We start from the raw sequence: 14,177 nt of genomic DNA, 5'->3' as shown, positions 1-14,177 counted from the left end.
GTGAGGTGCGCGTCAGGCTACGCAGAGCTATGCACAGGCTACGGACCTATGCACGACTATAAATCGCCCTTTAAACTGACATACTGGGTGCATCCCAATTCAGGGGCTGTGGCCTTCCAAGGCCGTATCTGAAGGCAAATGACATCACCGGGCTGTGACGAAGGCTGTCACAATTCGAAGGCTCTTTCATATAAAAGCCTCTTACTATGGCCTTTTCCCCACTGATTCCGAGTTAGGGCTGTAACGCTATCCCATTATAAAGACCTGCCTGATTATGCATCAAAAATCATAATCATTCAAAATAAAACAAAATCATTCAAAATATTCTTTATTATCATGAAAATACCTGAAACTATTTGAAGAACAGCAATATAAATATTCTTGTAGACATTTCCTGGAACAGCGTTTCAATGCTAGCCTACTTCTTCTGTGGCACAAAGTTAGTTTCTGCACGAGAGCGCCCCCTGGCTTTTGGATGTGGCGGCATTTCACCGTAATTCATGCAAATTCATTAATTGAGAAAACGCGCATTTGCACGATAAATCGTTACAGCCCTACCGAGGATCCATAGATGTATCCTTCACAGCCTTGGCTATCCCAAAATTCAATATGAAGTCTGGGTATTTTGAAATAAACATTCAAAACTGTACTTAAATAAAATTGTATATTTTGCTAATTAAAGGTCCTTGTGTCTGTTTTACTATTATAAATGATGTTTTAGTGATGTAAATTAATATTATTGCTGCAATGTTGTGTGTTGCATTTTGCTTTTGTATATTTCTAAGGTTGGTGAATTTTACATACTGTTGGATAGTTTAATCTGCATCAATGTGTTATATTTTCTAAAGTATACAAAGAACAATTCCCGCACACTATCTGCTTGCTGAAAAAATTTATTTAATGAAAGTTGCGTTGCAACGTTTCGATCAACTGATCTTCATCAGGCAACTGATGAAGATCATGTTGCTCTTCATGTTGCCTGATGAAGATCAGTTGATCGAAACGTTGCAACGCAACTTTCATTAAATAAATTTTTTCAGCAAGCAGATAGTGTGCGGGAATTGTTCTTTGTATATTTTGAGACTTTTTGTCGTCTTATCCTACGCTCCCATCTATTGACTTCAGGTGTGCGACGCTAATTTGTTTGAATATTTTCTAAAGTAAAATAAAAAAATCTGCCACCATATTTATTTTTAAAAGTCTGATAGGTCTCAGCTTTTGTGTCCCAGTGACAAGCGTAGTGGGCGGGAAAAGCAAGTGATGCCCCCGTAGGCTAGACCGTCTCATTTCATTTCACTCCGTGGCGTTTAGAGGCTGCTGCCTTCAAATATTGAGCCTTGCCTTCAAAGTCCGCGGCCTTAAAAGGATCCAGACCCTGAATTGGGATGCACCCTTAGTTTGTTCAAACTAAACCAGTGCTCACACAGCAGTCATTGGCCAGTTTACTGAATGATAACCAATTATACTCAAAGCAACATGACGAGTCAGCCAATACAATTTGGTAACACTTTTTTTCGATAGTCCACTTTAGACATTTTACTAATTATAAGTAACTTTGCAACTATTTATCCTACCAATCTTTACCGTATTAGTAGACTGTCTGCTTAATATCTATTCACACTTTATTGTGATGATATTGTGATAAGTATCTTTGCAGGTGCATGTCAACTTATTCCACTAACCCTAACCTCTTCCCTAACCCTAACAGTCTACTAATACTCTAAGGACAGTTAGACAGTTAGTTGAGATATAGTTGCAAATTAGTGAAAGTTGGTTCACATAGTTGAAAATTTATTTATAGTTGTATAAGTATTAAGTGTAACCTACAATTTATTTCAGTGTGGTAGCATATTTAATGGAATGTTGTGTGTACCATATTGTAGACAAAACAATAATCATAGTGACTTTCTCCTTTAAAGAAATAGAAAATAAATCTAATTTGTCATTACTAGCATAATACTCAAATATAATATAATAAATATACTTTAAAAAGGAATTCCCAACAAAGATTATTGAAGAAATAATTTTCTTCAGTTTATTTTGAGTATCCTGAATAAGATTAGACATCAGCATGTTGCTAACAAAAATTGTTGTTGACTGGACTTAAATACATTTACTGTAAAATGTGCTGTAACACATCATGAAGTTTGATTTCTCAGAGTTTTTAAAAATAAAACTCAATCGGGTTTAAATGTCAGGAGTTCCTGTCGGGATGAAAGTAACACTTGTTACTCTTCTCCTACTGCCAATACTGTTGCATTATGTTGAAAATGTATATTTTTTTATTTGATTTAATTTTATTGTGTTCAAACTGTTAAAAATGTTTTTTTTTCAACAATTCAAGTTTGTACTGTCAGGTTGCTTTAGAAACATTTGATGAAACCAAAATTTAACCGAAAATACATATAAACAAGATCATAGTCATGTTTATTTACTAAAAACAAGTGTAACACAAAAATCTATCTTGTTCTGTTCTGCTTTTGAGCCACCTATGTGTTACTTTCGTCCCTGCTGACAGAGTCTAAGGCCATTTTGTTTCCAAAATTTCACCTGGAATTCATAGTCCACACTTGAGTTACTGAGCACAGCAAAAATATATCTGTCTAAAACTTTATCTTTTAAAATTAAGTTTTTCTGAAAAATTGTACTTTCGCCCCTGCTCACCCCTACTGTGAGTCTCTACAGTACAATGTTGGTTACTGTGAGTCTCTACAGTACAATGTTGGTTACTGTGAGTATCTACAGTACATTGCTGGTTACTGTGAATCTTTGCAGGATATTTTATTTACTGTGATTTTCTACAGCACATAACTTTTTACTGTGATTTTTACAGTTTAAAAACACTACTGTGATTTCACACTGAATGCACTGTAATCCACTGTGAACTTTATTACAGTTATTTGCTGTGCATGAACACAGTTAATTACTGTAGATTTCACAAGCATTTTTTACAGTGTGTATACAAATGTTATATACCTGAATATACTCCTACCTTTAAAAAAAACAATGCATATACCTACATAATCATACATGTATGCACCTTACATACCATTACACACTCCATATATTCATACAAACACAATTATACTTATACACCTGCATGACCATGCATATTCATGCCATATGCAACCTATTCATATCAACCCACATACATTATGCTCATGCGCGACGATAGAAAGGTTAACAGTGTAATAAGAATAAGTGAATAATAAAAAAAAAAAGACAATAAGAAAAAAAACTTAAAAATACAAATGACACTTAACTACTATCTCTAAGGACGATACTTGTTTCCTGTAACTTTAATACTAACAAGAACTAAAACAAAAGGTGGTAACAGTCTATATCACCTGATATTCGAAAGTACAGTCTCTTGACAAGATAAGCAATATCTCAGACAATTGGGAGCACACGGAGCACACGTCTTTCCTTGATCACTCAACCATTAAGAAGTTATAAATTAAGATTAAGTAAGGATTTTATTGGATTCCAAATTTTTACAAATGTCTTGGGTCTATTTGCTAACTTGTATCTCAACTCCTCAAGGGGTAACACACTACTTATGTCTCTGAGCCAACTCTCAAATATGGGCACAGACTCAGATTTCCACTTCTGTAAAATTGCTTTTTTGGCCAATATCATGCATAATGAAATGGCCTGTGATAAATTTCCTATATTTGAAGTATCCCCAAAAATGCCCAATTTGGGCTCAGGTACCAAGTCAATTGTATATGCTTCTGAGAGGAATTCAAATATATGCTGCCAGAAAGGCCAAAGTTTATGACATGACCAGAAAGCATGAGACAACGTGCCTTCTGCAATTTTACATTTGTTACAAATAGGGGATACATTTGGGTAAATCTTATGTAGTTTGGTCCTTGAATAGTGAAGTCTGTGGATAATTTTAAATTGAATCACTGCGTGTCTAGCATTAATAGAACATTCATGAATTTTATTAAGACAACCTTCCCATGAATCATCAGACAATTCTATAGCAAGTTCTTTCTCCCATTCATGCTTTATATGAACAGTGTTTGTGTTCACCGTATCTAGTAATAGAGCATAAAAAAAAGAAACAGCACCTTGTTCCACTGGGCTCCGCTTACTTAACCTTTCGAGAGTTTGATGTATTGATATGTTTTCAAAGCCTGCAAAATGTTTCCTTGTAAAATCCCTGATTTGTAAATACCTGAAAAAATCTGTAGATAAAAGATCATATTTTAATTTAAGTTGATTAAATGAGCCAAATTTATTATCAATGTATAAGTCCCTTATGGAAATTAAACCTTTTTGTCTCCATTGGGAAAAAACTTTGTCGTGTAAGCCTGGAGTGAAGGCATGGTTTTTACAAATTGGGCTTTCCAAATATATATGTGGAAGATCCAAAAATGATTTAATCCGCTTCCATATTTTAAGAGAGTTATTTATGATTATATTCTCATTATAAGACCTTGATTCAATTTTTATTGGACTGTTCAACAAAGCTTCTAAAGATGTCTTACAACACGAAGTTCTTTCTAACCAGACCCACTCCGGTATCTCCCCATTATGTTCTGGAGTTTGTCTCCACCAGGAAAGGAACTGTAAATTAGCGGCCCAGTAGTAACATCTGAAATGGGGAAGACTAAATCCTCCTTTTGCTTTTGGCTTACACAAATGTTTTTTAGATATTCTGACAGCTTTATAATTCCATATAAATGAAATAATAATAGATTCTAATTTTGCAAATAGCTTGACTGGTATCAGAACTGGAATGGAAGAAAATAAATATAAAAATCGATGGAGAGTCACCATTTTGATTGCGTTGATCTTTCCTGCCATAGACATAGGCAAAGTCCTCCAAAATTTTATATTATCTTGTAACTGATTCATTTTTATATGCCAGTTCACTTTGAGTAATGCATCTATTCTTCTTGTGACTGTGATTCCCAAATGTTTAAATGAATTATGAGCAATTTTAAATGGAATAGTATTTAAAAAAGTTGCATCGATATCCGAGGTTAAAGGCATTAACTCACTTTTATCCCAGTTTATTGTGAAACCTGATAGTTTGTTAAATGATTCTAAAAGGTTCAGTAGAGGTGGAATGGACAATTCTGGCTCTGATATATACAACAGCACATCATCTGCATATAAAGATATATATTGGGGTCTATCATTCATTAGAATAGGGGCAATTTCAACATTCCGCCTGACACTTTCTGCCAAAGGTTCCATCGCTAATGCAAATAGATACGGGGAAAGGGGACAGCCTTGACGCGTTCCTCTGTATAGTGAGAACGAGGCTGACAGTGTCATGTTTGTTAGGACCGAAGCTTCTGGATTAGCATATAAAATACCAATCCATTGAATGAATTTGGCCCCAAATCCGAATCTATTTAAAGTAGTTAACATATAAGGCCATTCAATTTGGTCAAATGCTCGCTGTGCATCTAATGAGATCACACATGCTTTTGTCGCCCGTTTTGTATATATTATATTATAAAGGCGTCTCAGATTTGACTGTATGTGCCGATTTGGCATAAATCCAGTCTGATCCTGATTTATGATTGAACATATATATTGTTTCAATCTATTAGCCAATATCTTACTAATAATTTTTGCCTCTATTGGAATAAGAGAGACTGGACGGTATGAGGACATCTTCAGTTTATCTCGTCCGGGTTTAGGGATTAAAACTATGTTAGCTTTGTATAGTGTGGGGGGGAGTCTCAACTGGGAGAATGAATGATTAATCATACGGAGAAATATAGGGGCAAGAAATTTCCAAAACTTTTTATAATATTCTGCACTAAACCCGTCTGGACCCGCACATTTATTATTAGGAAGATTGTTGACCACTTCACTGATTTCGTTTAAAGTAATCTCTTCCTCTAACATTTCAACAGCTTCTTCACTTAATTGGGGAAGATTAATGTTAGACAAGAATTGATTAATTTCATTAATATCTATATTTCCTTTGGATGTGTACACTTTTTTATAAAAGTCAGCAAAGCATTCATTAATACGCTTGGGATCGGTTAATATTTCTCCGTTTTCTGTCCGAATCTTATGAATGGCTCTTGATGCTTGGGACTGTTTAAGCTGTCGAGCTAGTTGTTTATGAGGTTTTTCACCTAGTTCGAAATGATGTTGTTTAATCTGATTAAGCTGTTTAGTAATTTTTTTAGCAAGAATAGAGTTATATTCACTTCTTAATGCTACAATTCTTTTTAAAGTAGTTGAACAATAATTAAGTTTATAGCATTCCTCTAGTTCAGTAACTAATGTGTCTATTTCATTTAATCTCTTCTTATCTTCTTTATTTTTCTTTATTTGAAATGAGATTATATCCCCCCTAACAACTGCTTTCATTGAATCCCATAGTACTGAGTCTGTCACATTGCCAATATCATTTTCAGACAGAAAGTACCCAATTTTTTCTATTATGTACTCACAGAATTTATCATCATTCAGTAAGGAATTGTCAAATCTCCAGTTATAGGTCCCTTTTTCTGACTTCAAATTTAGATCCAATGTTAAAGGAGCATGGTCTGATATTAATCTGTTATGGTATTGAGTGGATTTGACCATTTTTTACAGATTGAAATCTATAATAAAGAAATCAATTCTGGAATAGGATTTATGCACGGATGAATAAAAAGAATATTCTCGAGCTGATGGGTTTAAACTTCTCCATATTTCTACCATGTTGAGATTTTTCAAATAGCTATGTAATGTGGCTGCAGCTTTACTTTTTGTGGTGCGACTAGGCTGTGCGTCTTTAACTGGATCAATAATACAATTAAAATCTCCCCCTATGATCACATTAGACAAAGTATCCTCAGGTATTTTGTCTAGAACCTTTTCAAAAAAGGATGGATCATCATAATTAGGACCGTACAAGTTAACCAATGTAATAGGAACTAAGTTTATTTCTCCACAAACAATTAGATATCTCCCATTTTTATCAACAATCGTTTGCTTATGAATGAATGGTACCCGTTTCTTCACAATAATCGTGACCCCCCTTGATTTAGTGGAAAAATTTGACTGGTATATTTGAGCTGCCCACCCTGGATTAAGAAGCGCCTTTGTTGTTTGTTTTATGTGAGTTTCTTGTAGAAAAATTATTTCAGCTTTCAATTTATTAAGATGCATAAACACTATGTCTTTTTACTGGATGATTCATGCCTCTTACATTCCAACTTAAAAGCCTTACGCCTTCTCCGTGTGCTTGACCTGTTCTATTCATATCTTAGTACTTGTAGAAAACAAAAGAGTATGTTCTGACTTCCGACGAAATTGACTTTATCAAACCATTCAACTGAACTTGAACTACATCCACCTTTACCCCAACCCTCTACCCAAGAACAACAAACAGAACCAACAAATATATAGAAAAACCTTATTCCCCCTCCCGCCCCCACAGTTTCCATGTTACTACCGGTCACTCACCACCGATGCAACGTAATCTTCCGTATCCCGGAAAGAAAAAGAAAAGAAAAATCCATCCTCCTCCATTGTGATGGAACAAAGCAATAAGTATCGTAATTCTCCGTTGCTATTTTGACCCTTAAATAATTTATTTAAATTAGTTTAAGTCTGCCTTAAAATGTCAACTTCGATCCCCTTAGTCCACTTGCCAGTTGTCAACGACTCTCTTTAAGTAGGCTTCAGCATCCTCTGGTGTGTCAAAAGTTTTGGTCTCGCCTTCCTTTGCGGTGACGATAAGTGTAGATGGGAACCGAAAGCCGTACTTAATACCAAGACTCTTGCATTTCTTCTTTATTTCGTTAAAGCGATATCTCTGCTTCAACACATCCGCCGTCAGGTCCGGGAAAATGTGCACCCTTTTTCCTTTATACTCCAGAGATTTCTGTCTGGCCAGCTTCATTATTAACTCCTTCGTTTGGTAATGATGTATCCTGATGACAATTGCTCTTGGACGTTCGTCTCTCGGTCTGCGCAGCGCTCTGTGAGCCCGGTCAATCACGATAGGTTTTGTGAAGTTTTCCATTCCCAGCAGTTTAGGAAGTAACTCCGCAATAAATTTGGTTGGTCTGCCGTTTTCTTCTTTCTCTGCAACGCCTACCAGCCGGATATTATTACGTCTGGAGCGAGACTCAAGATCATTACATTTATCTCTGAGTTGTTTACATTCCTCCATTAGCTCCACACACTGCTTTTCCACGGTAGTCAAACGAGTTTCCTGATTTGTAGTAGCCTCTTCAATTGTCGTGACTCTATCTGCGATGTCTGTCAGTGTAACTCGTAGCTCCGCAACCGTTTGTGTGAACGTGTCGAATTTTTGGTTAAAGGAGGCGTTTAAAGCTGTTATCGCATCCATGATGTCTCGATTACTAGGAAGGGTCACACTTCCAGCACCGCCAAGTAGCCTCAGCTCCCCCGTAGCATTTCCCGCGGTCTTACTTTGGTCGTCGGTCTCCTCATTTTGTTTGTCGTTTTTTTTCGGATGTTTTGGCATTGCTGTGGGTTTTAGTTGACTCCTGATTTAATAATGAACAAAATTAAGGGTTTTATGTCTAATTACAGATTCATTTAACGTTTAATTATTGGAGGATTTGCGGAGCTTAGACGAGAGCGACTATCTCCATGCAAACCGGAACCGGAAGTCCCAGAAGTGTAAATATTGAGTGGTAAACATTTACAGTACCTCTCCAAACATCTCCCCATTATCTTTCTATTTTTTGGTTGTGGGTGCTCCTGCCTCTCATTGCACTTCCTCTGCCATGCCCTCGGAAGACTTCCATGAACAGACAAATGGCATTGTTTTCCCCACCATGGTCACATCGTACTCTGGAAGGCTTTAAGAAATACCACAAGCCTACTGAACTCATCAATTCCACCATGAATCACAATTCTCCACCTGTAAAGACATCAGAAAACATTGAGTAGTAGTATTATACAAGGTCAACTATCAGAATGTAAACAGAAATCATTTTACTCATTAAATATACTAAATCAAATTTTAAAGAACTTTTACATCCTATCTGATACGTTTATGATTCCCATCAATGTGCCAGAGACAATTCGGCCCAGCAACTTGATAGACCCTCCTCTGAAGCCAATGAGACATAGAGATGTGGCCTTTAAAAACGCGCGTTTTCTTCCGCGGCATTCGCCAATTCGTCTCGCAGCATTCTGCAAGTGCTTTCGGGGGGGGGGCTACTTTCCCTTCTCCCTTAATGTGTTTCACTTCACAGAATATCTACCAGGTGGCGCATAAAAACATTGTCATTGCCGTTGTTTCCAGAAGTTAATAAGGGCATTGCTGAATATTTTACATTGCTATTAAAACAGCAAAGTGATATGTCAACCCCTTCTTGCCAGCATAACAGCGCATACAACTATTAAGATGACTTTACATGCAATGCGAATTTATAGTAAGTGCAACAGAGAATTTAGTGTGAGCCTAATAAATGTGACTCTATTTACAATGAATATCTTATTTATTTGTGTTGTCGAATTTTGACACCGTTTCATTGTTTGTTCATAATATTTATAATTGTCAGTTTTTCTAAAAGTATCAATATTTTAAAGAAATTAATGTGGTATAAAAAAGACCTGTTTTAAAGTTAAAAATGTTATAAAAATATAGTAGTATTTTTATATTTTATGAATGACAATGATACATTTATACTGCGCTGAAATGCTTTACATATAGAAAGAGGAATTCTTCTCAACCACCACCAATAAAGTTTAAAAATTATTTGCCACTTATGTGTGTTTTTTAGTCGGTCAAACCAAAATAATTGACTAGAAATAGAACAGATATTTTAGGTTATTATTAAGACGTAGGCTACATCTAATAAAATAGCGAACAGAGAAACTGTGCCTTTTGTGGACGAAAAACACAAACACGAAATGTTGAGTTTATGAATATTTACACTTACAATATGTACTTTGTGAAATGTGTTTGTAAAATAATCAATTTTATAACATGTGGCTGTAGAGACAAACACGCCGCGTTGCCTTCCAGATATCTTACACGTTCGCATTCAACACTTACAAAACGTATTTATATTAAATCTAATTAATAATTATAAATTATGACATGAGAAAATTAGAAGTGTGCAAAAGAGCACAGTTCAGATATTGTTAATTAAAGCGGTTTTATACACCTTTCTGCCTTGTTTAAATTAACAAGCATTTTATTTGCCACTGTCAACACGTTTTGTGATTGATTTAATGATTTATTACAGAAACTTCTATGAAGCAAAGCTATTGTAGTAAGCATCTTTATATATATATAATAGGGCTGTCAAAAATAGCGCGTTAACGACGTTAATTAGTTGTTTGTTGTTAATTACGTCAATTTTTTTAACGCATTTCACGCATGCGCAGTGTGACAAATTATTCAGGTCAGGAAAGTCACGGAAGTAGTTGGGAGCTAGAGGCGAGATGGAGCAAGGTGAGCAAAGTGGGCCTATTGACGGATTCAAATATAAAAAGAATGATGATGGTACAGTTAACAAGTACAAGGTTATTTGCAAGATTTGTAACAAGGAGTTTCAATTTCACCGGAGCTGTTCAAGCTTGAAGTACCATGTCAACGCCAAACATGCATTTGCTGGGCCGTCAGGTTCAGCAAGTGGTTTGCGCCAGACCACGCTGAATGTTCGCAGGCCATTAACAAAATCAACCTCAGTTAATTTGACCAACACAATAGCAAAATGGATTGCAAAGGATTGTAGACCCATTAGCATCGTAGAAGACGCAGGTTTTCTTGATGTTTTGCAAGTGGCGTCTCAAGACTCATACTATAAGCCACCGTCAAGAGCCACAGTTATGACGAAAATCCACGAGCTCTATGATAATGAAAAAGAAAAAAGGAAAGCGGTCTTGGCTCAAGTAAATAATATCGCCCTAACAGGAGACCATTGGACATCAGTAAGTAACAACAATTACCTCGGAGTAACTGCACATTTCATCAGTGACACGTGGGAACTGAAGTCTTTTGCGCTGACGATATTAAAAACTGAGGAGCGTCATTTTGCGGAGGCTTGTAAAGAACAGTTCCTGTCTGTTGCACGTAAGTTGGACATCGAGGGCAAGACGACAACCATTGGGACTGACAGTGCACGTAACATGGTTGCCGCAATTCGACTTACACGCTATGAACACATGAGCTGTGTCGCTCACATGGTGCAGAGAAGTGTCACAGTGAGTCTTGCTGACAGCGGCTTTGTAAATGCTTTGGCCAAGGCTCGCAAAGTTGTCGGTCATTTTAAGCACAGCCCAGCAAATGCTACGGAGCTTCAAGCACAACAAGTCAGCCTGGGAAAGAAGCAAGAGCCATTGATCCAGGACGTTCCAACACGTTGGAATTCGACGCTGGAAATGGTCAAGCGCTTGAGCAGAAATAAAGAGGCTGTCATCGCAGCCCTGGACAATCAGGAGCACAAACTCGTTTTGCCGACCGCAGCAGAGTGGGATAAACTGCAGAGGCTGGAGGCACTTCTAGAGCCATGCAGGTAAATCAGTCACTTATCAAATATCATTGCTGTGATTATTTCCTGGAATGAATTAAACCAAGTCAAATATCAATAACATGTATGCATGCGTAGTGTTAATTTCGTCAGACAAGACGAAATATGTTCGTCAACGACCTTTTTTTCATGACTAAAACGAGACGATGGCAAGACTTGCACCACTGTCCAAAAACGCTCACTAAGTCTAAATTAACATGAATTGACGAAAAAGACAAGACGAAAATGTTTTGCATAAAATAAAAACTTAAGATAAAATCTCTCTTAATTTTCGTCTACAATCGTCTCTGCTTTTTCATCAGCTGTTGCACCTTTAAAATATTCAGAACGAGTTCGGATCCTGCTTATTACATTGCTACCTACCAAATAAATCAATAATTTGACACAAAATTATTATTTAAAAAGGAGTTTATTGATTTAAAAATGATTGTATTGCTTCCGCTTAAGAAAATACTGCGCTCCGTCTCTACGGTTAGAATCCTGTGTGTTCATGGCAACGCTCTGTTGTTCATGGCGACGGTGTGTTATAGTTAGCATCGGTCTGTTATCAACAAAAAAAAGATATGTAATTTAAATGACTAAATATGACTAAAACTAACAAGGACATTTGGCACAAGACTAAGACTAAATTAAAAATAGGTGGTGAAATTAACACTATGTAGGTATAATGATAATAATGATAATGATAATATGTTGATAACCACTGTTCTAATAATACACTGTCTCTGTGTGCATGTGTGTTTGTGTGCGTAGGTATGTAACTGAGCTCCTGGGTGGAGAGGCCTATGTCTCCTGTTCTGTGGTACTACCTTCTCTCTGCCACTTGCGTCTCAAGATGGAAGCCTGTGATGAGGACCCTGCATATGTGGTGAGATTCAAGACCAAGTTCAAGGAGGACCTAGCATTCCGCCAAGAACATCTCAACAATGCATGGCTCCAGATTGCTACAGTTTTGGATCCTCGTTTCAAAGACTTGAAATGCCTGCCCAAGACAGACAGGGAAGCGGTGTGGACCACACTTGAAGGGATGCTGCAACAAGAATCACCCAGAAAGTCTTCACAGACACATGATGATGGGCCACCCAGGAAGAAAATCAGCCTTCTGCAAATGGGCTCAGATTCAGAATCAGAAGATGAAGAGGTCCAACCTGCCATACAGAGGTACAGAGCAGAGCCCACCATTACATTGGAGGACTGCCCCTTGAAGTGGTGGGCATCTCATTCAGGAGCCCATGAAAAGCTGGCCTCACTAGCTCACAAATATCTAGCCACTCCTGCAACCACCGTTCCCTGTGAACGACTTTTCTCAGTTGCAGGTCACATTGTGAACAAGAAAAGGTCAGCTTTACTTTCAGAAAATGTGAAAAAGTTAGTTTGCCTCAGCAACTGCCTGAAAGATGATAAAGCTCAGTAGATTTGAAAGGTGATGTTCAAACAAAAAGACCAGTTTCAGTGTAACATGTTATAGTAGTTAGCAACTGGATTTTTGAGCAACTGGATTAAAGAATGGAGGAAAAGGTAAAAGATTGTTCTTTGGTTTGATTTAAAAGTTTTATTGAACATGTTTTGTTCCACATAAAAACGCAACAGATGACTCAAATTGTGCAAAAATGTGGTAGGCCACTGTTATGTGGTTATGTGTTAATGTGGTAGGCTACATTTGTTGCTTTCTGTTCAATTTAATACTGTAAATTGTACATCCTGGTTAAGAGGAATGCCAAAGAGGAAGCGATGGGACATTACAAAGACAAATATAATGGTGTGTAGTATGTTTCAGCTTGATTTAAACCACCATTATTTGGCTGTGTTAATAAACGGACATAGTATGAGAATTTTGTATGTGTGTCCTGTTATTTATCTTTTGGTATGCATTTCAGAAAAAAATAGTTAGGATTCAGGTGTAATGGCAAATAGTGATTAATCCTGATTAATCCACTGAAAATTCGGATTAATTTGATTAAAAATTTTAATCATTTGACAGCCCTAATATATAAATATATATATGTTATAAATGTTGTAAAAAATATATTAGTATTCTTATATATTAAGAATAACAATATGAAACAGTTATATTGCGCTAAAATGCATTACATATGGAAAGAGGAATTATTCTCAACCACCACCAATAAAGTGTAAACATTATTCTTTAGAAAAACGCCTCCGAAGTGTTGAGTTTATGAATATTTACACTTACAATATATACTTTGTGAAATGTGTGTTTAAAATAATAAATTTCATAACATGTGTCTGTAAAGACAAACACGCCACGTTGCATGATTTTATAAATACCGATGTCCATATAAGTATTTTCTAGGGCATGCACCCCAGGAAAAAAAAGCTTCTTATTTCCCTGCTCTACATATATGAATTTTAATACATCAAAAAACCAAAGAATCAAATACCTATAGATTTCAAACCATGTCAGTATGCAGAAGTTGGTCATAGGAATACATTGTAATAATTATTTTACCATCCTGGGCACACTGCTGCACACTTTCTCTTCTTTTGTTATTTATTTAACTTTAATGACTTCAACAGGTACTGTTTATTAGGCTTTAAGACTGAATGCAATAAAATGTTCAAGACAAAATATGAACATTTAAACTCTGTGCACGCGCGCTACGGGTGGATGAAGCGTTGTACCGCGCACGTGATGCATCGCGTTTTCAAGTTCAAGCTTAGCAGCAG

At 36.5% G+C, this 14,177-nt stretch overlaps 1 protein-coding gene across 1 annotated transcript; it reads left to right on the top strand.

Annotated features, from left to right (window-relative positions):
• The first annotated feature begins 10,269 nt into the window (after positions 1-10,269).
• LOC135767228 (E3 SUMO-protein ligase ZBED1-like) lies at positions 10,270-12,903 on the top strand. The gene is made up of 2 exons (XM_065276898.2): positions 10,270-11,474; positions 12,243-12,903. The coding sequence occupies exons 1-2, from the start codon at positions 10,402-10,404 to the stop codon at positions 12,901-12,903; spliced, it is 1,734 nt and encodes a 577-aa protein (XP_065132970.2). The 5' UTR covers positions 10,270-10,401.
• Positions 12,904-14,177: the final 1,274 nt, after the last annotated feature.

Source organism: Paramisgurnus dabryanus, chromosome 6 (assembly GCF_030506205.2).
Source record: "Paramisgurnus dabryanus chromosome 6, PD_genome_1.1, whole genome shotgun sequence".
Lineage (NCBI taxonomy): Eukaryota > Metazoa > Chordata > Actinopteri > Cypriniformes > Cobitidae > Paramisgurnus > Paramisgurnus dabryanus.
Note: the sequence above shows the minus strand (reverse complement) of the source record. Positions and strands in the feature narration are given on the sequence as shown.

What these genes read in the sequence shown, in the direction of transcription:
- LOC135767228 (XM_065276898.2), top strand. Translation starts at nt 10,402, where the DNA reads ATGGAGCAAGGTGAGCAAAGTGGGCCTATTGACGGATTCAAATATAAA. An exon ending in GCACTTCTAGAGCCATGCAG is followed by an intron (nt 11,475 to 12,242) that starts GTAAATCAGTCA and finishes TTGTGTGCGTAG; the next exon opens with GTATGTAACTGAGCTCCTGG.